The sequence below is a fragment of the Scyliorhinus canicula genome, chromosome 1 (genome assembly GCF_902713615.1).
Source record: "Scyliorhinus canicula chromosome 1, sScyCan1.1, whole genome shotgun sequence".
Taxonomy (NCBI): domain Eukaryota; kingdom Metazoa; phylum Chordata; class Chondrichthyes; order Carcharhiniformes; family Scyliorhinidae; genus Scyliorhinus; species Scyliorhinus canicula.
The window spans coordinates 44,453,755-44,478,704 of NC_052146.1; the positions used below are offsets into that span (position 1 = coordinate 44,453,755).

The following is a 24,950-nucleotide window of genomic DNA, read 5'->3' on the forward strand; positions in this document are numbered from 1 at the left end:
CTATATGATTCACCTTGGCATGCAGATGGGCTTAGAAAGAAGAAGGATTTCTAAGATATCCCTGCAACTCCCAGATATAGGCAGTCTGCCAGGATCTGCGGGAATGCGAGCAACTAGAAGAGAAATGTCTCAATGGTTTATTGCACAGGAATGTGGGCAGGAGCTCATGCTCAGATTGAAAAGACCAAATTCATGAGTATTTGAAACAAGGCTGATTTGTCCAGCTTATAAGTTGCCTGCAAAAATGGTGTTCAGTCATTGGTGCTTTTGGTCTGTTTGTTACAGTAGAAGTCTTAAAATGTGCAATCTAAAATGTGAAGATGGAAGTTTTTTTTCCCATCTAACTATTTCAGACTAACTATCGGGGTAAAACTGCCAGAACCACCCCAAGTTAGCGATTTAAATCACTTTTACCGGATGGTTCGCAGCGAGCGCAATTGTCTGCCGGGTAAACCCTTACATGGGAACTTCCTAGAGAGATTCCTCAGCGCATCATAAGGGTCTTCCCTAAATGCGATGCTGGGGAACCTGGAAGATATGGGAAAATATTTGTATGCTGCCCAGAAGTGCTGACATTGATTGTGAAGACTGTGTGTAATTAGGAACTCTCCTACTGGAAGGGTGGTGGAAGCAGAATGTTTAAATATTTTTAAGGCAGATAGATTCTTGGTAAGAAAGTGGGGGGGAAATAGGTTATTGGGGATAGACGTGATACAGATCTGAGGTTACTATTAGAGCAGCCATGGTACTATTAAAGGGTGGACCAGGCTCAAGGGATTGATTTGGCCTCCGCCAAATTCATTCAAGAAACTATAGGCCTGTAACGCGGGGCCCTGGAAATCAAAATTGGAGACTGAAGTAACCGTAATTTGTAAATATGTATTGATTACTGACGAGAGCAGTTAAATTCTGTGCATGATACCAGTGCCTTAGAGATTTGCCTTGCCTGATATTCTTACTGTTTCAAGTCTTTGAGAGAAATTATGCCTTGTGTCACAAAAACCTGTTTCTATTTCTATCTAGGTTCTTCGCGACTTCACCAGGCATAAAAGTAACATCCGTGAAATGGGAAATTTATGGGTAGGTTGAGTTGTGAAAATTGTGAAATTATAATTAAGAAGGATGAGGTTTGAAATTGTTTTGAGAAATATATTAATATTTCTTTTTCTCCTTTAGCTTTTCTGCAGTTTCCAGGGTATATCGGAATTTCTAATGAAGAAAGTTGACATGCAAGTTTGAACGAATGTGCTAGTACATTGAGTAGAGGGAAAGTGCATGCAGATATTAGATTGTTAAAATATATTATTCGTGGATCCCCTGAGGCACTATGTATGTAACATGAAGCGTGGTCTTCAAATGATGCAAGGCTGCTGGGAGATAATTGGACCCGATGGCCCAGGTGTAATTCAGTCTTCATTTTGAAGTGTTACATTCCGTCCTTATTGTTCTATTTCCATTGTATTTTCCTCTGTCTACATTTATAATGGAAATTGAGTATGTAAACACTCCATGCTGTTTCCATTGGGAGGAGTGTGTAATTATAGCCTGACAAGTTTTTGCATGGACATAGGAATTTATTGTGACAACAGTTAACAGGAAGTCTGAATGGAAGTCCATTTTTTACATACATGTTACCATAGATCATAAGTGACTGTGGACGTTTCGAAAAGCTCTTCCAAATACGGGGGTCGACTTATACACTGATTGTTAAAGTGATCCCTTGGTGATGGTGCAGGAAGACCTATTCTATTTATCAATCACCATGCACGGTCTGGTCCCTGTGGAATTGCCTTAAATTCCTGCGCATCTTCTTGCCTGCTTGCCATGCGCAGACTTATAAGGCGAGTATGACCCTAAACATTCCGCTCTGAGCTGCAAAACTGAGGCCGACTCCTAATGCAAGTAATAGCCCTCAAAATGCATTTTGGCACTAAAGAAATGGGATTCATTTCTGCATTGGATTAACTGATACACCACATTCCATGGCAAGTGGAAGCAATGATATGAGGTTGACTTCCTGAGGTTGGAAATATACATTGAGCTATTTGACACAATTTGAATTAATAATAGATGTTAAAGTCTGCATCCACATCTATAATGAAGCACATTTCAACAGCTTTTTCTTGTCAAAGCTAACAGCTTTCTTCCCTCAGAGTTTTCTGATGGGGCTTCCCGAAAAGGTTCTTGTACATTATCACTTGTTAATGTCTTGATTCAAGATTTCTCTGCCACTCAATAAGAAAATGGCCGACCTTCGACCTTGACACTGTTTTCGTGCTTGATCCCCCATATCCCTTGATTCACTAGTGTCCACAAATTTCATCTTTGATTATACTCAGTGACTGAGCATCCACTGATCTCTGGGGCAGAGAATTCCAAAAATTTACAGCTCTCGGAGTGAAGACATTTCAAGCGTGATCTACCGGCCTCATTGCGCCCTACTCAGGATGCGACGGAGCCATTAAATCTTGCAAGAGGCCGTTTGCGAGATTTAATAGCCTCGTTATGCCTCGCAAGATCTTACGTGATCTAACGCAATCTCGCAAGGTGTTGCTATCTGGACCACAATGGGCAGGATCCAGATTTGCATATTCAAGTACGCAGCCAGGCTCACATGTCCACGCCGGAGTTACTCAAGGCGCAGGATCTAACGGCCTCACCTTGGACCCCGAGCAAGTGCCATTTAGCACTGGTCTCCACCAACATGGAACAGGCGTAATGACACTTGGGGGGGGGGGGGGGGAATCCCAGGGGATCAGGGGTCTGTGGGTAGAGGGCTTGGGGCAGTGTGCCACCCTGGCAGTGCTACCTGGGAACCCTGGCAGTGCCACCAGGGCACATATGAGGTGGGGTGTGGGGGGTGGGGGGGGGGGGGTGGCGGAGGCTCAAAGACCCCCTCATTGGTAAATTGAGGCGTTGGGGGGGCCAGAGGCCACGGCAGGGGGCTCCGAGATTGGGGCACCATTTAAAAATGGCGTACCGATCTCTTCCTGCACTGGCAAGTGGAGCTCATTAGTGCAGGAAATGGAGCGAAGTGTGGCTTCGGCGGGGAGTTCCTCGCCAAGGCCCAGAAATTAAGCAGTGCCCCATTTAATAGTGGGGTTGTTTTTGGCGCTGCCAGCACCGGATACTCCCGACTAAAGTCGCCCGACATGCAACTCTATTTCATTTCCATTCACGCCCTTCTTCTCATCTCCGTTCTAAATGGCTGACCTCTTATCCTGAGACTGTGACACCTAATTCTAGATTTTCCAGCCAGGAGAAACAGCCTCTTAATATCTATCCTGTTAGACACATCTCAGATTCCTATACATTCCAATGGGATCCCCTCCTATGCTTCCAATCTCCAGCGAATATAGGGCCATTCTACCCGTTTATTCCTCACAGTACAAACCCTTCTTCTGAGGAATCAGTCCAGTTTCCCAAGTCTCTCTGCTTAGATTCCTATTCCTGGCATTGTACTGGTGAATCTTTTCAGAACGCTCCAACTAAATCGGGGCATTCAAAACTGTGACATGACCAACATTCTGTATAAATTTGTTGCTTCTTTATTCTTTTGCTCTTTCCCTGTCTATGTAATTCAAGACGTTTTTCGCCAATTGATTTATTTATCTATTTATTTATTAATTATAAATATAGAGTACCGATTCTTCTTTTTTCCAATTATGGAGCAGTTTAGCGTGGCCGAATCACCTACCCTGCACATCTTTTTGGGTTGTGGGGGTGAGACCCACGCAGACATGGGTGCAAACTCCACAAATTTCCTGTGATGAAAAAATGAGTAGAATGGCCATAATTGACCCCAGGTCCTCAATGCCGTGAGGCAGCAGTGCTAACCACTGCGCTATAGAACATAGAACACTACAGTGCAGTACGGGCCCTTCGGCCCTCGATGTTGCGCCGACCTGTGAAACCATCTGAAGCCTATCTGACCTACACTATAGCCTGCCCAGCCATTTTATTTATGGCTGTATCTCGTCTGCACTTATAGTTTCATGGAATTCTGTGTGCAATTTACCTTCACTGAGGTACAGCTCCATAGCTGCTGGGTGACCACCCCCTCTCTGAACCTTGTTAAAGTGGGTATTATTCTTATTGGATTTTTAATAGTAAAGGTTGCCAAGTTAACCCATATTGGAGTGTGGGATCCAAGCCCAATATGCCCATTTCCAATGCCCAGTTCCAGGAAAGGTCTCAGGTTGATGTCACCAAATTCTCTCCTGCTAATCTAGAGATGTTCAAGTCAAAGGTCACATCTCCAATAACACCCAACTGAGGTGAGGTAGCTTAACACTCCTTGCGAGCCAGAATCACCTTGCTTAGTCTGATTCAGCTGTTCACTGGATCAATTCAGAACCAGGTTTTTTTTGTGAACATTCATTTTGTTCAAATATCCCTATACCAGCTATTCAATTTTACAACAGTCCTCAGGATCCAATTGGAGAGCTTCCTTTCAACACAGGAACTTGCTAAAGTCAAAGATATCTTGCTCTGCTTGGCCCTGCGATGGGAGGTGATGGACTGGGCCCGGGGTGTATGCCACTTCTGTGTTGAACGTTGTCTGTATGGCTGTAGAGATCATGACTGGCAGCCCCTTCCGCAGCTGGCACAGTCAAGGCCTTGGATCGATAGTAATAAAGGAAATATAGTTGTAGGTGGGCAAGATTAAAAATTAGTTAATTTATAATATCAGTGTGCTGTAATCTTTAAATTCAATATGAAAGCAGCTACATGAAATGATTTTTGGACCAACTCATTTTAAATGGATTGTCTGATTTCCAACTCTCCAATTTTCTCCCATGATCTTCTGAAGGTACTGAGTCATTAATGAGGTGCGGTTACACAGTAAGGCGATCCTGTAGCGTAGTGGTCCACTTCAGGACTTGATGGCCACGGCAGGTGCAATCATAATGTATCCAAACAGGTTGACTATCAGCCTGTAAATCTTTCCAGTCGCCTGATGGCAGGTTGGTAAGAGCAGGAGACCTTCCTGGTCAGCCACACAGTATTAGGCAACAGCAACCCACCGCAGTACTTTGCCAAACATAATCATGGGCCAATCCAATAAAGTGGTTGGTAACCTACCCTCATAGGGCATAGTACCTGGAGGAGGCGTTGTAACTCGTTCACCAGTAAGTCGCTAGAGTGGTCATTGCCATATCTGATATTCAGCCTTGTGGCCTCCAGTTCCAACCCAACGCTGCACTTCAGTGAACAGTAACAGATCCTCCTCCCTTTACAATCAAATCCATTAGATATCAATAAGGTAGGGAACTCTAAATTTTTCCCTGGCTAGCTCAGGTACATTGTTGCACCGTGACAGCAATCCAGATTGAAACCAACTACCAAAACAAACTGTGGATCAAAGTTGGGGCCTGAGTGGCCTGGCTGGCTGTACTCCACATGATGCAACAAATTTTCCAACGTATCCATCCATTCTCAGACTTAATTTGCAGTCCAGTTGCATAAACGTAAAAGCATGGGCTACCACTGCTTCAATAATGTAGAGAATTATTCAATAACCAGAGAAAAGTACAGATTACAGCAATAATATCATTAAAAAATAAGGTCATTGTAGAATCCGCCAAAATAGCATGCATGAACTAGCAGGGAGAAGACAATAACTAGGTTTATTTGGTATACAGTAAGTCTCCACACCCCGAAGGGTCTCCCTCCCTGTAATAATCCACAGGAGGCAGAAGTCCCGTCACCACACCAATATTTATTGCCAATAGCTATATACAAGAGCAGCTGTGCTATACAGTGCTGCTAGCATTCCAGTCAACTTAAGACTGGATCACAAAGCCTACACAGGTGCTTATATGGGCCCCCTCAATGAGCTATCATTGAGGGAGCTCATACTCCAATTGGCCAACCAATAATGCTAATTGGAGGTCATTACACCGCTCCCCCCCCCCCCCCAAGGTCCGAGGAATTCCTGCCAGCTGACATTCCTCTGAGCTTCTTCCTGCTCCTCATGTCCGGGTCCGTCACCTCTGTGTCGTCCACCGGGTCATTCTCTGACATGGGCGGGGTGTACCTTATAGGTGCCCATCTTTTTCTTGACGACCTCCTTGGAAGTTGTTCTTCCTCCTCCTCGGGGAGAGGTGTCGCGGCGGCCTCGTCGAACGTGTCCATCTCTGACTCTGACGACTGGATGACGGGGTCTGGAGAAATTGCTCGAGGCTGGGGTGTGTGTATCTTTTCCGTCTGGGCTATCCCAGCTTGAGGCGGTCCTGCTTCGCGTGCTTCCAGGTGTGGTTCCGCTGCCCTTATTTGGTCTTGGTGTTTCTTCAGCACCTTACCTCCTATTGAAACTTCATAGGATATGGGCCCTGTTTGGGACTCTACCGTGCCTTTGACCCACGTTGGTCCATTCCCATATTTCTTGACCCAAACCGGTGCCCCCATCTGGAAATGTCTCTGCTGCCGACTATTATCATGCCCCCTGTGTTGGTCCTCCTGTTGTTTCTCCACATTCCCCGTTAAATTTGGGAAAAGGAGACTCAGCCTCGTTCGCAGCCGCCTTCCCATTAAGAGTTCAGCTGGCGGTAAGCCCGTTGTGGAATGCGGTGTGGTCCTGTAATCAGCTTTGTGTCCATAGACGCTGCCGGCTGCTTCTTGAGTCCCGCTTTAGGTGTCTGGACCGCTCTCTCTGCCAGGCCGTTGGACGCTGGATGGTACGGAGCCGTTTTGATGTGGCCAACTCCGTTTTCTTTTAGGAATTTTCCAAATTCCCCACTTGTGAATGCCATTCTGTTGTCCGACACCAATAACTCCGGAAGTCCATGTGTTGCAAACGAGGCCCTGAGCTTTTCGATTTTCGATGCTGTGCTTGCCGTGTTTACCCGGTGGACGTCCAACCATTTGGAGTGGGCGTCCACTATCACCAAAAATATTGAGTCCATGAAAGGGCCGGCGTGGTCAATATGCAGGTGGGTCCACTATCTGCCTGGCCATTCCCACGGGTGCAATGGCGCAGCTGGTGGCACTCTTTGCCCCTGTTGGCACTCCTGGCACCGACGTACCAAGGCTGCTATGTCTGTGTCCAATCCTGGCCATCAAACGTAGCTTCGAGCTAGCATCTTCATTATAGACACCCCTGGGTGTCCGTGATGTAACTCGGTTAAGATTGCTCGACGGCCCTGAGCTGGGACTATTACCTGGGCTCCCCATAATAGGATACCATCTTCTACGGTTATTTGGTCCCTTCTGCTCCAGTATGGGTGCATCTGGGGCTCCACTGGTCTTTTCAGTTCCCCTGTTAGCAGTAAATGCTTCATCTTGGCTAAAACTGGGTCTTTTTGCGTCTACAACCGAATATGTTGTGCGTCCAATGGTAGCGTTTCTAAAAAATCTAGAGTCATTACTGTCTCCTCTACTTTCGGTATTAGTGGTGGGGTGTCCGGGAGGGAAAGTCTGCTCAAAGCATCTGCATTTGCTACTCGCGTTCCCGGTCTGTGCTCCAGAACGTATCTATACGGCGCCAGTAGCAACGCCCAGCGTTGGATTCTAGCTGATGCGATCGGGGGTATTGACTTGTCTTCTTTTAATAACCCTAATAACGGCTTATGGTCCGTCACTATGGTGAATTTCCGCCTACAGATACTGGTGAAATTTTTTTACTGCGAATATCACCGCCAGTCCTTCCTTCTAGATTTGGGCGTACTTCCTCTCAGCCATCGCCAAGGTCCTCGAAGCATAGGCTATTGGCCGTTCTTCCCCATTACTTCCTCTATGGGCTAAGACGGCTCCTACCCCGTAAGGGGATGCGTCACAAGTGACTACCAACTCCTTCCTTGGGTCATAATGCTGTAGGACATTTTCGGATGACAGCTGTTCCTTAATGTCCCTAAATGCTCGGTTTTGGTGGGCGGACCATTTCCATTCTTGCCCCTTTTTTAGTAGCTGGTGGAGGGGTTCTAGGATGGACGCCCTATTTTCAATAACTTTGCCATAATAGGTTACCAACCCTAGAAATGATCGTAGCTCCTGGACCGTGGTGGGAGCTGGGGCTTCTTTTATTGCCCTTACTCTGTCTTCGAATGGGTGTATCACAGGTACGTCACTTGTGGGGCCAGAAAAACACATTTTTCCCTTTTTAGCCGTACGCCTGCCTTTGCGAAACGCCTGAGCACTTCCTCCAGGTTCCTTAAGTGTTCCCTGTTCATCCTACCCATGATTAAAGCATCGTCCAAATAAATTGCCACCTGCGGTAGTCCCTGCAGAATATTTTCCATCGTACTCTGGAATATAGTGCAGGCTGATGACACTCCGAAAGGTAGCCTAGTATAACGAAAAAGGCCCTTCAGGGTGTTGATCGTAGCGAACCTCTGGGAGTCCTTGTCCAGTTTTAACTGCAGGTAGGCGTGGCTCATGTCCAGTTTCGTGAACAAAAGCCCACCTGCCAATTTGGCATATAGGTCGTCTATTTTCGGGATCGGGTGTTTGTCCAGCAGTGCGTATTTGTTTACCGTCAGTTTGAAATCTCCACAGAGACGTACGAGCCGTCTGGCTTCTAAATTGGTACCACCGGCGCTGCCCATTCCGAGAACTGTACTGGTCAGATAATGCTGTCGCGCCGTGACCTTTCTATTTCGACCTCTACTTTCTTCCTTAACGCAAAAGGTACCGCCCTGGCCTTACAAAATTTCGGAAGGGCTTCTGGGTCCACGTGCAAAGTTGCTTTGGCGACTATGATTTCCCCCAAACCTTCTTGGAAGACCGCCGGGTATTTTTGGAGTACTCCACTCAACTGCCCGCTTCCACTCTGGAAAATTTTCATCCCATCTAATTTTAGGTCTTTCAGCCAGTTCCGTCCAATTAAGGTCGGTCTGGAGCCCTCTACTATCGTCAACTGAGCAATTGTTTCTCATATTCCACGGGTACATGAGTCGTGCCTAGAACTTCCAGGGGTTCCCCAGTGTAGGTTTTAAGTTTCGTCGATGTTTTTGTAAGGGTTAGTGGCTGGAGTCCATCTTTGATTTTTTTAATGCTGCCACTCCCATTACTGATACGGCCACCCCCGTGTCTATTTCCATTATTGTCGGCCGCCCGTTCACCCGTGGGGTAATCTTAATAGGTTCTGCTTTCTTCATCGCAATATTATATAACTGTTCCCCTTTGGAGGAGGGTGGGGCGTCTGGGTTGTGTACTTCCCTGCGTCCCCACCTGCTATTCCTCTTTTGCCACCTCCTTCTAGGGTTTCTGTCGCTGTTAGGGCAGCACGGTAGCATTGTGGATAGCACAAATGCTTCACAGCTCCAGGGTCCCAGGTTCGATTCCGGCTTGGGTCACTGTCTGTGTGGAGTCTGCACGTTCTCCCCGTGTGTGCGTGGGTTTCCTCCGGGTGCTCCGGTTTCCTCCCACAGTCCAAAGACATGCAGGTTAGGTGGATTGGCCATGCTAAATTGCCCTTAGGGTCCAAATTGCCCTTAATGTTGGGCGGGGTTACTGGGTTATTGGGTAGGGTGGAGGTATGGGCTTGGTTAGGGTGCTCTTTCCAAGAGCCGGTGCAGACTCGATGGGCTGAATGGCCTCCTTCTGCACTGTAAATTCTATGTATATGTTACCCCACTCTGGTGCCAGAAACGGTCCTTCTCTGTTGGGGGAGCCTCAGCCGGTACTTCCCTCTGTTTCCTGTTAGTCCTGGCAGACTTGGGGGCAGTTCTGGGGTTTTCCTTTGGCCCTCTATTCCTCAGGCTTTTCCTGAGAGCAGCTATCTGGTAGCTGGATCCGTTGTGGTAGTCCCTCTCACAGGTATCTACCTCCATTGGTGTGCCCTGTAGTTCCTGCGCCCCACTTGCTGCCTTTTCTAGGGACAGTGCGAGTTGTCTGCCTGCCTGCAATCTAGCTCCGTTTCCGCCAACAGGCGCTTCTGTATTGTGAGGTTGTTTATGCCACACACTTACCGGTCCCGAAGTATTTCATTTAGCGTCGGGCTGAACTCACATGTTTCCGCCAGCCTTTTCAGGCGGGTCAAGAAATTCGTGACTGACTCCCTGTCTTCCCGCTTCGCTGTGTAGAATCTGTACCTACGCAAAATGAGGGGTGGTTTTGGGTCGTAGTGCTCTTTCACCAATTCCGTTAATTCTTGGAAAGGTTTTGTGTCCGGCGCATCGGGATAAGTTAGACTATGTATAATGGCGAAAGCTGAGGGTCCGCACGCCGACAGCAGGATAACCCGTTTCCTTTCGTCCGTAGTTATATCATTGGCCCGGAAGAAGTAAAACATTTTCTCCACATACTGGGACCAGTCCTCAATAGTCGGATCGAATGCATCTAGCCTCCCAAAAAACAGCATTTTTGAAATAGCAAGGCTTACCCTCCGAGTTCGGCAGCTGGTCTCCACAAAGTTCTTTGTTTACCTCGTTGCCACTGTAATAATCCACAGGAGGCAGGAGTCGCGTCACCACACCAATATTTATTGTCAATAACTATATACAAGAGCAGCTCCAACAGTGCTGCTAGCAGTCCAGTCAACTTAAGACTGGCTCACAAAGCCTACACAGGTGCTTATATGGGCCCCCTCAATGAGCTATCATTGAGGGAGCTCATACTCCAATTGGCCAACCAATAATGCTAATTGGAGGTCATTACACTCCCCAACCTGCATCCAGGCCGTAGTTTATATACTAGTGACTGTTCTCCTAGTTAAGGGGAAGTCCCGTCCCCGTTATCGGGGAAGTTCATATTCCGCGGAGGTCACGGGGAATCGGATTTTCCTTATACTGTGATCTCCGTGGGGGTTATAACAGCCACAAAACTTATATTAATCTCAATTCCTTATGGGAGAATTTCAAACAAATACAGTAAGATTAGTGTGTATCCTCAATACACAAACATTTGAAATCTCCCATCCCTATTAAACTGCTACTGATGCTGCTTTCAATTATCTAATGGTTCGGAGTTTAGAGTACTCACTATGAATTCTCTCAGAATATTATTACCGCTAGGCTGGAATTCTCTGGTTGTTGGGATTCTCTGGTCCTGCTGGCAGTGCACACCCACTATAATCAAACCAGCTATGAAGCAGGAAACATGGAGAAAAAAAATCAAAAGACTTCCTGCAATTAAAAACCTCAGCGGGAAACACATCCAGAGCTCCTCTACAGTCTTGGGTCCTGATATTTACAGTGCTGCTTGCTTGGAATCATTGTGGAGGGTGGGAGGGGTTGTGGGACAGGGTAAAGGATCTATGGATGTGTTTCCCGCTGAGGTTTTTAATTACAAGAAGTCTTTTCATTTGTTCCTCCATTTTCCTGCTTCATGGCTGGTTTGATTACAGTGGGTGGGGTTGGGGGGTTTGGTAGGGGAACGAAAACCCGGCGGAATAATTTTTGTGGGGTCTTCAAACTTACCCACGAGTTCAATGACCAACCCTTCTCCTGTGAGGGGATCAGTAGCTTGCCCCTTATCCAGATTCTGATAAAACGAGCAGTGGGTAAATTGGAAATAGGTTGGGTTCCTGATTCAGATTTTACATTTTTTGAATCTCCCACCGGACCTCGAAGCACCCCAAAATGTTATCCAGCTAATCGAAACATAGGGGGCGATTTTACACCTCTGTCCACAGTCAACATGAACAGTGATATAGGCGCAAAATCCCGTGAGAACCGGGAAACGAGATTCTCGCCTGTGAGAGGAGGCAAGAAGGGCTGAATCCACAAGTGAGTGTCTTTGCAGCACTGCTTGTGGGTCAGGAGCAGCGTCCAACTGGCCATCCAGTAAATGTCACCCCCTCCTCTCCCACTCCTCGAAATCTCACTTCCCAGCCTCCGTCTCTCCCCAACCTCCCCAGAAAACTTTAATTCTCTGGGATTTCACCCCCTCCCAACCCCACCCACGATAATCAGAACAGCTATGGAGTAGGAAACAGGGAGAAAAAAAGTTAAAAGACTTCCTGCAATTAGAAACTGCAACGGGAAACATGCCCATAGCTCCTCGACCCCGTCCCACATCCTCTCCCGTCCTCCACATTCACTCCAAACAAGCAGCCCTGTGAATATCAGGGGCAAAGAATGTCTGTAAAACTGTGATACAGTGAGACTAGTGGTAATGGTATTCTGAGAGAATTCGCAGTGAGAGTTCTAAACTCCTGGGCGCAATTTAATAAGGCTGTTCATGCCGGCAGGAATTTCCAGTCGCACTGACGGCGCACGGGTTTCCCGGCGGCGAGGGGTGCAGTCACTGGGAAATCCCATAGGCAACGGCGGGACCAGAAATTCCCGCTGGTGGGCCACCTCCACCGCTGAAAAACACGCGGCGGGTTGGTCGGTAAATCGTTAGATAATTGAAAGCAACGCAACATCAGTCGCAGTTTAATAGGGATGGGAGTGAGAGTTCTCGATGTTTGTGAGGGGCAGCGGTGTCCCCCATGTTTGTGAGGAGTGCTGGGGGGGTATTTTCTGTGCCATTTTTCTATGGAGCCAGCCTCCTCGCCAGCTCTCTCAGGACCCTCCTACCATAGTAACGGTGCAAACCACGCCCCCAAATGTGTTTTTTCAGAGTGGATCAAAATCTGGGGTGGGATTCTCCCCTATCCGGCGGGGCGGGGGTCCCGGCGGGATGGAGTGGCGTGAACCACTCCGGCGTCGGGCCGCCCCAAAGGTGCGGAAGTCTCCGCACCTTTAGCGGCCAAGCCCTAACATTGAGGGGCTAGGCCCGTGCCAGAGTGGTTGGCGCCCCGCCGGCCGGCGGCAACGTCCTTTGGCGCCATGCCAGCCGGGGCCGAAGGGACTTTGCCGGCCGGCGGAAGTCCGCGCATGCTCCGGAGCGTCGGCGGCTGCTGGCGTCAACCCCACCCATGCGCAGGGGAGGGGGTCACTTCCGCCTCCGCCATGGTGAAGACTATGGCAAAGGCGGAAGGAAAAGAGTTCCCCCACGGCATAGGCCCGCCCGCCGATCGGTGGGCCCCGATCGCGGGCCAGGCCACCGTGGGGGCACCTCCCGGGGCCAGATCGCCCCAACCACCCCCCAGGACCCCAGAGCCTGCCCGCGCCGCCTGGTCCCACCGGTAAGGTAGATGGTTTGATCCACGCCGGCGGGAGAGGCATGACAGCGGCGGGACTTCGGCCCATCGCGGGGCGGAGAATCGCCGGGGGGGGGGGCGCCGATAGGCGCGGTGCGATTCCTGCCCCCGCCGAATCTCCGGTACTGGAGAATTCGGGACACGGCGGGTGGCGGGATTGACGCCGGTCCCTGGCGATTCTCTGACTCGGCGGGGGGGTCGGAGAATCCCGCCCCGGTCTAAAAACACAAATGTGTAGCTGGAGAACTGCACACCGGGTTTCAGTCAGAAACTCTGAAGAAATATGGGGAAATTCCACCCAGGGAAAATAGGAGCAGGAGTAGACCATTCGGCCCTTCGAGCCTTCATCATCATTCAACATAATCATGGCTGATCCTCTATCTCAACACCATACCCCAGTGCTCTCCACATACCTCTTGACATCTTTAGAGTCTATAAATCTAATTACTTCTGAAGTATATTTAGTGATTTGGCCTCCACAATCTTCTGTGGTCAAGAATTCCACAGGTAGAATTTGGGGCAGCACGGTAGCACAAGTGGCTAGCACTGTGGCTTCACAGCGCCAGGGTCCCAGGTTCGATTCCCGGCTTGGGTCACTGTCTGTGAGGAGTCTGCACGTTCTCCCCGTGTCTGTGTGGGATTCCTCCGGGCGCTCTGGTCAAGACAGTCCAAGACGTGCCGGTTAGGCGGATTGGACATGCTAAATTGCCCTTAGTGTCCAAAAAATTTAGGAGGGGTTATTGGGTTATGGGGATAGAGTGGAAGTGAGGGCTTAAGTGGGTCGGTGCAGACTCAATGGGCCGAATGGCCTCCTTCTGCAGTGTATGTTCTATGGTACACCACCCTCTGAGTGAATAAGTTTCTCCACATTTCATACACCCGACATCCTGAGACTGTCCCCTTGTTCTAGACCCCCAGCCAGAGGAAACAATATTGTTACGTCCAGCCTGTCCAACTCTGTCAGAATTTTATACGTTCAAGTAGATCCCCTCTTATTCTTCTAAATTCCAGTGAATACAGGCCCAGTCGACCCAATCTCTCCTCGTATGACAATCCTGCCATCCCAGGATCCAGCCTGGTGAACCTTTGCGGCACTCCTTCTATGACAAGTATATCCTTTCTTGGGTATGGAGGCCAAAACTGTACACAATATTCCAGATGTGGTCTCACCAAGGCCATGTACAGCTGCAGTAAGGCATCCCTGCTCCTGTACTTTTGAAAGTGTAGGAAATGCAGCTGCTAATTTTCACACAATCGCGCCCCACAGACAACACAAGGTAAATGGTCAGATTTTGAGGCATAAATTAAAACTGGGACACTGGGAGAACTCTTTGAATTAGTGCCACGGGATCTTCCCGTACCAGCTTCCCCGAACAGGCGCCGGAATGTGGCGACTAGGGGCTTTTCACAGTAACTTCATTTGAAGCCTACTTGTGACAATAAGCGATTTTCATTTTCATTTTCATTTCATTTTCATTTCAACTTGAGAGACAGGCATAGCCTCAACTTGAACCTTTCATTTGAAAGGCGGTGTGGTATCTCTGACAGTGCAGCGCTCTCTTAGTATTGCAAGTCCGAAGCTGCTACCACTGAGCCCTGACTAACATGTCTATCTTCTCATTTCTGGATTTGTGTATGAACTTCCATTGTTCAAATAGTGGCTAAGCTCTATTTCAGGGCCAAATAGACCCAGCAATACTCTCGACCATCTGTTTGTCTATATATATAGAAATTGAGTCTCAAATGAAGCAGCCACCAAGGAATAAATATCAATGGGTGACGCCCACGAGGGTGCACATCAGAAATGCTGTAACATTCTGCTCACTCTCCCATCAGCTGAAATTACACTGAGTCAGCCAGCACTCATGATGACTTATGCAGCAAAGCTAGTGTCAATAACAACAGTAAGCTCTCCAGAGAAAACCCTGAGTAGAATAGTTTTTAATTGTGTTCATAGCTGAGTCAAAGTTTGCCCTTTGTACTGTGAAGTCCAGAGTAAACTATAGGAGTTTAGAAATGTGGCAACGTGCAAAGTTTACATATATGCCCTACATTTCAACATTATCAACATAATGGCAAGGTATCGATCATCAGATCATGAACATCATGCAGTTGATGCCAAAGGTGCTTCTAATTGTGTAAATTTGGGTACATTTTTATCTATCTATAATTATCGAAAAACTTGTGTATGTTTTCACTTCCTGTCAACTCCAACACCCACATTTACAATGGAAATGACTATAATTCAGCCAGCCAACACAAACTGATCAGCCATGATCTTAATCAATGGCACGGAGCAGGCTCAAGGGACCGAATGGCCTACTTTTGCTCTAATTTCATATGTTTGTATATTCGCATGTAACCTGCCAATAGAGATGCTAAAGCGCCATCACTGGTTGGAGGGCATAATTACACCTGTATTTTTTTAATATAAATTTAGAGTACCTAATTATTTATTTTTCCAATTAAGGGGCAATTTAGCATGGTCAATTCACTTAATCTGCACATATTTTGGTTGTGCGGGTGAAACCCTCACAGACACAGGGAAAATGTGCAAACTCCACACGGGCCTTGACCCCGGGCCTGGATTCGAACTCGGTTACTCAGCGCCATAGGCAGCAGTTCTAACCACTGTGCCACATGCCGCCCCTACATGTGTATTATTGAAAATAGAGACATGTTGCTGAAGCTTGTCATCTTGCACGCTTCAGGACTGATACAGAATGGTAAATTTCAGACAATAACAATTTATGCTACAGGAGACAATTACAATGTAACAAGTTTATATAAGCAATTTCCTTATTATTGGAGCCATGGAAATTCTAAATGCAAAACATGAAATTAAGGCTCAAATGTATTATTTTAAAATGAGGTTAAACTGCATCTGTGTACCCTGGTTCAAAAATCTCCCATCCCTTAACCACGATCACCATAGACAATCGACTAATAAATGATAGGAACTGTTCGATAAAGATGATTGGCTGAACAATATTGAAAGACCAGCAGATGTCAGAGCAAATGAATGACGGATATAGAAAAGCAAATATGTTCATCAACAGTTTGATTTGTCTTGCCATGGAGCATAGGTATGAGTTAAGTTCAGGCAGGAGTTAAATAAACTTCTTTGACTTGTTTTGCTAACTCTTGAAATCTGCCCCCAGAATTTTGGGGTGTTTTGCAATGGTGTTGATCTCACCTGTGTAGTTGGCGGCTGTAAATAATTCCATTTGTGAACGAACTCATTCAATGGTTATGGAACAAAAGCATTGTATGGTTGATATTACCCATCTTCTGTAGTGAAACGAGATGCAGTACATCCCAACATATTATGCAGCAGGAACTTCCTAATAGGAAAGAGGATTCTTTGTTCAGTAGCACACCTTACCACACAATATCCACGTAAGACCAAGTCTCGGGTCACAAACAGAGTTGGCATCTCACTGATAACTGTTCATTTACTTTGCACGTAAGGCATATAGTGTGAATCTTACTTCCAAAATCACACCCTTTATTTATTTTTTATTTTTAAAATTTGGAGTACCCAATTATTTTTTCCAATTAAGGGACAATTTAGCGTGGCCAATCCACCTAATCGGCATAACTTTTGGGCTGTGGAGGTGAAACCCATTCAGACACGAGGAGAATGTGCAAACTCCACACAGACAGTGACCCGGGGCCGGGATCGAACCCGGGTCCTCTGCTCCGTAGGCAGCAGTGCTAACCACTGCACCACTGTTCCGTCCTAAAATCACATCCTTTAGTATTTATTTTTGAAGTGCTATTTTGCATCTCTTCATTCAGTAATTAAAATTTTGTTTAAAAAATTCCTCTAGGGCCATATGCATGATCGGTATGGACAACTAGCAAGTGTCTATGTCAAACTTCTCAGTACCAAGATGGATTTTCATAAAAAGGTATTTATTTCATTGTATTATTTAAATGGCGTGCCTTGTTTGGATGTTTTTCTGAAGAGATATAGGGTTGGATTCGTCTGCCCCTCCCGCTGCAAGATTGCCACGGGCGATGGACAATGGAGAAGTCCATTGACCTCGGACGAGTCTCCGGTCGCCGGGCGGGCGCGGCTAGAGAATCCTGCCCATACAGATTGACACTTGGTGTTAAACCTAATGCCGTAAGACTTGTGCGTGCCTCTTGAGTTGATGTTAATCTGTCTAAATTATGCTTCATTGATCACAAAACAGGGTATTAACAAGATTAAATAGGTAAACAAATTGCATTTCTATAGTGCCTTGCACACTCTGTAGCCGACAAATGACGTTTGAAGCTTAATCACTGTTGGTATGTAGGCAATTAACATGAAAGATTTATTTCCCGTAGTGCTCTCTGGAATGTAGATAACTCCTTATCCATTCTATTAAGTATGAGCATTCCATGTTTAGGATTATTTAACAAAATTTGACCATAAAGAACAATTAACATAAAATAAATTGTACTTAGTTCAGAATTGCAAAACATATTGGGAAGAAGGACCTGCTTTTATTAATTAAAAACTATTTGTATCGCGACGTGCAACAGTTTCTAGTTATAAAATGCAAATTACTGCAGATGCTGGAATCTGAAACAAAAACAGAAAATGCTGGACAATCTCAGCAGGTCTGACAGCATCTGTGAAGAGAGAATGGAGCTAATGTTTTGAGTCTGGGTAACTCTTTGTCAAAACTTTGTTTTAGTCTCCAGTCATATTTTCTCAATCATGGCCTCCTGTCCAGTTTAAAACTTAGGTATTTATTATGCTTCTGTTAAGTATTCCAGATTCATGATCTCGTTAATGTTTGTCCATGTTCCTCCTCCATATCCTCTCCTGCTCATTGCTCCCTCTTGCTGCCAAACAATAAGTTTCACTCGTCAGTCACCATTAGTAGCCCTGATATATACATATGGTGGATTAATTGTGTACCCTCCAACTCACCGGAAGCAATGTGATTATTTTACACTTTGCTTACATTAATTTGTTGTCTTGATTGTGAATTTGAATGATTATTTTAGAGAAACAAGGATAACCTGCATTTATAGGGCGCCTATCACAGCCGTAGGACATCCCAAAGCAATTCTCAGTCATGAAAATTTGGACTCGATGGGCCGAATAGCCTTACTTCCACTCCTATGTCTTATGAAGTGCATTTGAAATGTAGGCGCTGCTTTAATGTAGGGATTGGCGGTACGAAGCCAGTTGACATGAAATAAGGTCCCATAAACTGCAATGGGATAAATGAATAGATAATCTGTTCTTTATGATGTTGGTTGATGAAGAATTATTGGGCAGGACACTGGGGAGAATTCCTCAGTCTCTTTTGAAATAGTGCTGTACTCAAATCTCTTTGAGTACAACTCGAACCCATGGCCTTTTGAAGACGAGTGCTTGCTAACACTGACTTTTACAGGAGTTTGCCTTTATCCAAGCATATTTTTAAAAAGTTATTCACTTAATAATCAAGGTAAGTTTTTTTTTGTCGCCCTTTTGGGATAGATTTAGAACATAGAACATACAATGCAGAAGGAGGCCATTCAGTCCATCGAGTCTGCACCGACCCACTTAAGCTCCCACTTCCGCCCTATCCCCGTAACCCAATAATCCCTCCTCACCTTTTTGGTCACTAAGGGCAATTTATCATGGCCAATCCACCTAACCTGCACATCTTTGGCCTGTGGGAGTAAACCAGAGCACCTGGAGGAAACCCACGCAGACAAGGGAGAACGTGCAGACTCCACACAGACAGTGACCCAGCAGGGAATTGAACCTGGGACCTTGGAGCTGTGAAGCCACAGTGCTATCCACTTGTGCTACCGTGCTGCTGGTCTGTTTTACTAGTTTGTATTGACTCATGAGTATGAGAGATTAATCCCACATCCAGTATTGAGTAAACGTTAATCATTCCTCTCAGAGTGGAATTTATTTTCATCCATTTTTTTCCCTATCCCTCTGCTGAAATTATTGATTCAATGCTGGGGTATGATTCCATGGAAGTTGGTCAGCCTTCTGTACCTCCTCCATGTGGCAGTTCTTAGTATTTGTGAGCCTAGACACTTGAGGTTATTCAACTGTGAAGGGCACTTTGCAAGAAAGACTGATCTTGTTCGTACCTGATATACACACACCCCCTCAACAGTTACTGAATATTGTTCAGCAATGGGAATCTTGGCCAATTATTTTAGTCACAGTACAAAGGGCGGAATTCCCCCCCCCCCCCCCCCCCCCCCCCACCCCCCCCCCCCCCCCCCCCCCCCCCCCCACACACGCCGGGTGGGAGAATCGCGGGGGCGCCGGGTGAGTCCCGCCACGCCGCCCTGGCACTCGCACGCGATTCTCCCACCCCCTCCAAACCGGCACGGCGAGATTCACGGCTGGCCGCTGGGAGAATCGGCGCTCGCCGTTCGTAACGTGTGAGCGGCGATTCTCCGGCCCGGATGGGCCAAGCGGCCTGCCCAACACGACAGGTTCCCGCCGGCGCCTTTCACGCCTGGTCGCTGCCGGCGCGAACAGCGCGGGAACACTGGGGGCGCAGCCTGTGGGGGGGGGGGGGGGGGGGTATCCTGCACCAGGGGGGGCCTCAAAAGGGGTCTGGCCCGCGATCGGTGCCCACCGATCGGCAGGCCGGCCTCTCTGAAAGAGGACCCCGATGGGAGAATTGCACCCAAAGTTCCTGAAAATTGTGACAGCCACAAATTATTTATCTTCACCTTTGAAATTGAGTGTGCTGGTCATTCCTTCTTGCATTATATACATAGAATATAGAACAGACGTAGCATCAGCTGCTATGCAATAACTCATGAAAATCCAAGGCAACCTTCTTTCAAATTACTCAAGTTGCCAAATGGAATTACTCTATTAAACTACGGATGATTATTAGAAAAGTTTAACACAACCTTAAAAAAAATTAAATATGCTATGTAAATTCTAAAAATTTCAATAAATTTCTATAGCGGTAATGCTGAAAATATAGATTTGTTACCCAGTAAGCTAGGTTAGAAGAGGTGAATATACATTGTGTGATCAGATGTGTAATGGTGTAAGTGCCAAACACTTACTCCACTACACAGTTAGGATGTGTAGGATGCAGTTTAGGATGACTTAAATTTTGTATGCACTTGCTTCTCAGCTTTGCAAGATTAACTTTCAGCAACTAGAGCTGGAGATAGCACAATAACTATTTTATTTCCTTCCATATGCTTCTTGTTTCCTCATGGCCTAGTGACAGTGCATTTGTGTTTTCCGTTGCAATCTGTGTCTGGTTCCATTAACTACAGTGGTGGCTATACTCCTCGTACAGTTGGGCAGATTCTCCATGTTCCTTGACTATCTGAGGAACTTTGTGTACTGGCCTTTGTGATTTCAACTAATGAAAATCCCAAGCTAAAAGTTAAAGCTTGAATTCTTGAGTTACTCTTCCAGCTATTCCTATGTGCCTAATGGGAAGTATGTGTAGCCAATATTTCTGTCTTTGGTCGGGCACATTTAGTTTTAGTACAGTCAAAAACGTGCGGATAAAATCGTGCATCTAGTATTTCCCAATATGAATATTTTAAAAGGTGCCCAAGAAAGGTTCACTGAATTGAGCTTTATCTGAAACGTTTGGAGTAATGCACTCAAATAAATTACTTCAGTGATGACTGTTTGTGTGATAAATTGTGAAAGCAGAGATGGTGTACATACATCTGCAGCTTTAATAACATTAATCAAGAAAAATGTTTAAAAGATATGGCTTAATTCTCACTGAAATCCAGTTCACTACACTTGGCCAAGAAATTTGACCATGTTGTGCCCTCTTTTTTGGCTTCATATCCTTCAATGGTTGGAGTCATACTTGGCACAAAGGAAGTTGGTTGTGGTGGTTGGAGGTCATTCATCTCAACTCCAGGAGTTCCTCAGGGTTTTGTCCTAGGCCCAACCATCTTCAGCTGCTTCATCAATGACCTCCCTTCCATCATCAGGTCAGGCCTAGGGGCTGGTTTAGCAAAGGGCTAAATCACTGGCTTTGAAAGCAGACCAAGGCAGGCCAGCAGCATGGTTCAATTCCTGTACCAGCCTCCGCGAACAGGCGCCGGAATGTGGTGACAAGGGGCTTTTCACAATAACTTCATTTGAAGCCTACTTGTGACAATAAGCGATTTTCATTCATTTCATCTTTTCATTTCAGAAATGGAGATGTTTGTGGATCCGCATTCATTTTCAGCACCATTCGTGACTCCTCAGATAATGAAGCAGTCCATGTCCAAATGCAGCAAGACCTGGACAATATCCAGGCTTGGGCTGACAAGCGGCAAGTTACTTTTGTGCCACACAAATGCCAGGCAATGACCATCTCCTACAAGAGAGGATCTTCCCACAACCCTTTGATATTCAATGGCATTACCATCGCTGAATCCCCCACAATCAACATCCTGGGGGGGGTTACCATTGATCAGAAATTGACTATGGACTAGCCATATTAATACTGCGGCTACCAGGGCAGGTCCAAGACAAGGAATTCTACAGTGAGTACCTCACCTCCTGACTCCTCCAAAGCCTGTCCATCATCTACAAGGCACAAGTCAGGAGTATAATGGAATACTCTCCACTTGCCTGGATGAGTGCAGTTGCAACAGTCAAGAAGCTTGACACCACCCAGGACAAAGCAGCCCGCTTGATTGCTCCCCCTCCACAAACATTCAAACCCTTCACCACCAACGAACACTGGCAGTCGTGTGTACCATCTACAAAATGCACTGCTGTAACTCACCAAGGTTCCTTAGACAGCATATTCCAAACCCACGACCACTAGCATCTAGAAGGACAAGAGCAGCAGATACCTGGGAACCCCACCACCTGGAGGTTCCCCTCCAAGACACTCACCAGCATGACTTGGAAATATATCATAGTTCCTTCACTGTTGCTGGGGCAACATCCTGGAACTCCCTCCCTAACACCACAGCGGGTGTATTATACCTCAAGGACTGCAGCGGTTTAAGAAGGCAACTCACCACCACCTTCTGAAGGGCAACTAGGGATAGGCAATAAATTCTGGCCTGACCAGCGATGCTCACATCCCGTAAACGAATAAAACAAATATGGTGGACAGGAAATGGATACTAATTAATAACTGGAAGTATGGCAACCAATTGATGTGTGTGGGGGAGGGGGGGTGGGGATGATGGGTGAAAGAATTTCGGTCCAGGGCTCTTGCCTGTGGCTGGTGTTAACCCGTGGTAAATTCAAAGAAGGGATCTAATACTTGTTTGAAGCCCCCTCAACAACATTGGTTTGTTCCAATACAGCCAACACTGGGCTGCCATATCAATGTTCAGGTCTAAGGGTTTGCTGTAGGCAGGAAGGTAAAGGTTTAAGATATACTTAAATTAATGTGGAACTGAGAGGAACGTGATTTCCTCTCCCGAACCACAGTCAAATCAGAGTAGTGGCAGAGTCATGAAATGATAACAATGAGAGGGACTAAGAAATGCAGTCGGCAGAGGTGATAAGGCTATTGAGTTATTGCTAAATTTGATTCAATAATTAGAAGGAAGTAGGCTTCTATTTTTTTTCAAATTCTTACTAACCTGACCAGGAGCTTGAACAGGGAAGGATTCTATCTGATGGACGCGGCACCTGAATCAGGGCATTTTCTGATCTTCTTTTCCTTTTCTACTTTGACTTTCGACAGCATCCAGAGTTCCCCCCTAATCTGGAGGTGACTGACGAAACGTTGGAAAAAGCTTCTGGCACCGATGTAAACAACATGTAAGTCTGACCAAGACACATGATGCCAACCTTCTGCTAATGCTGCTCTGAATTGGTCTGTAGGAACGTGCGTGTTTCAAGGGTAACTCCATCCCCATAGGATTTGTAAGCTGGTTCCAATTCTAGAGATTCCTTACTTTTCTGAAAGGGGGGTGGGGGGATGGAGGGGTGCGGGGGGGGGGGGGGGGGGGGGGCTAGAGATTACTTATTTTTCTGAAAGAGGGGTGGGAGGTGACCAGAGGCACATACGAATCTTCATCAGCCATGAATAATTGACCCAGATGAGCTTGAAGGAGTATTTTTGTAAATTTGTAACATGACTGATCTGTTATTTTTAACTCCAACCTAGTTAATCTGTTCTCCTAATTCTCAAAATTAATTATATGGTTGAAATCTCGTTAAGTAGTTTTAATAATATCCTAAACTGCGAGCAGATCTCGGATGATTTTTTTTTCTTCTCTTTTAAAAAAAATTTAGAGTACCCAATAATTTTTTTCCAATTAAGAGGCAATTTAGCGTGTTCAATCCACCTACCTTGCACATCTTTGGGTTGTGGGGGTGAAACCCACGCAAACACGGGGAGAATGTGCAAACTCCACACGGACAGTGCCGGGATCGAACCTGGGACCTCAGCGCCGTGAGACTGCAGTGCTAACCCACTGCGCCCCCAAGCTGCCCCTCTCGGATGATTTATGAATGTTTTATAAATCCTAAGATTAATTTTTTTTCTTTCTTTTTTAAAAATAAATTTAGAGTACCCAATTATTTTTTTCCAATTAAGGGACAATTTAGGGTGGCCAATACACCTACTTTGCACATCTTTTGAGTTGTGGGGGCGAGACCCACGCAGACACGGGGAGAATGTGCAAACTCCACACGGACAGTGACCCGGGGCTGAGATTGACCCCGGGTCCTCGGTGCCGTGAGGTAGCAGTGCCAAAGATTAGTTTCTGTCCTTGAAATCATACTCATTATTTTTCAAAAGATAACCTAAATTGTCAGTATGTATATGTATGTTCTCCCAGTTATCTGCTCCATAACCTATTGCTAGGAAATATGGTGGAGCTGCATGGGATGCCTCTTTTTCTTAAGTTTAACTCTTTTTCTGTTCTGCATTGTTTACAATGCTGTTCCATTTTGTAGTTATCTTTACTTACATCCCTGAGGTTTCTTTTGAATTAAATAGCTGGAACAGCTCAGGATTGGATGACACGTTGTTCCATGCTTACATTTTAAGGAATTGTTGCTGGAGAATAAAAGTATCTATTAGCCTCCATTGTCAATTCTGTTATCTTATCAGTTGACATCATGGCCGGGTTTCTCCGACCCCACGCCGGGTTGGAGAATCCCCGGGGAGACGCGAGAATCGTGCCCCGCTGCCCTGACGCCGGCTTCCCGATTCTCCCCTGCCGATTCTTGGGCGCTCGCGGGATTCCCGCCGCGCAGGTCGGGGGCCATTGAAAGCGGGCCCCCGCCGATTCTCCGGGCCCTGATGGGCCGAGCGGCCGAAGAGTTTGGCCGAGTCCCGCCAGTGGGGCCCCCACGGTGGCCTGGCCCGCGATCGGGGCCTACCGATCGGCAGGCGGGCTGGTTCTGTGAGGGTCTATGTTCCTTTGTGCCAGGCCCCTGTAGGGCTCCAGCATATTGCCCATGGTCCGGCGCAGAGAAGGAAAACCCCGTATATGCGCGGAATCACGCCAGCCGTTCTGCGCATGCGTGGAAATACGCCAGCCGTAGCGCGCATGTGCGAACTTGGCTGGAGCTGCGGGACCATTCCGGCACCGACCTAGCCACCTAGGAAGGGAAGCATTTCCCATTATCGGGGACCGTTGACGCCGGAGTGGTTGGCGTCGCTTTTCACGCCGGCGTGGGGACATAGCCCCATTATTGGAGAATCCCGCCCAGCATCTTCCTCAACATTGCCGTAATGATATTTGTCAACTCCTCAAAGCTGGGGTTTGCCAATGTGAAGTTTAAAAATTGTTATATTTTGGTATGTCTCTTTAATTCAAAGTAAAGTGGAGGAATGAAAGGGGGTCATGTGATCTGCTCTGACTTCTATGACAAGCCTGAGTTGCTTGACTGCTATGTGGGCAAGAGGACTGGCTGAGAAGGTGCAATATGTTCACACCTGTGGACAGTGGCAATTGAATGCAAGTATGTGAATTAGGAGCAGGAATAGGC

General features: G+C 46.6%; 1 protein-coding gene across 1 annotated transcript in view; it reads left to right on the plus strand.

Moving 5' to 3' along the window:
• The window catches only part of LOC119962198 (huntingtin-interacting protein 1-related protein-like), a 188,486-nt gene that overhangs the window by 62,179 nt on the left and 101,357 nt on the right, over positions 1-24,950 (plus strand). Inside the window, exons 4-6 of the mRNA XM_038790161.1 lie at positions 1,024-1,080; positions 16,864-16,944; positions 22,690-22,766. Coding sequence (XP_038646089.1) covers positions 1,024-1,080; positions 16,864-16,944; positions 22,690-22,766 — 215 coding nt within the window. The remainder of the gene's footprint in view (positions 1-1,023; positions 1,081-16,863; positions 16,945-22,689; positions 22,767-24,950) is intronic.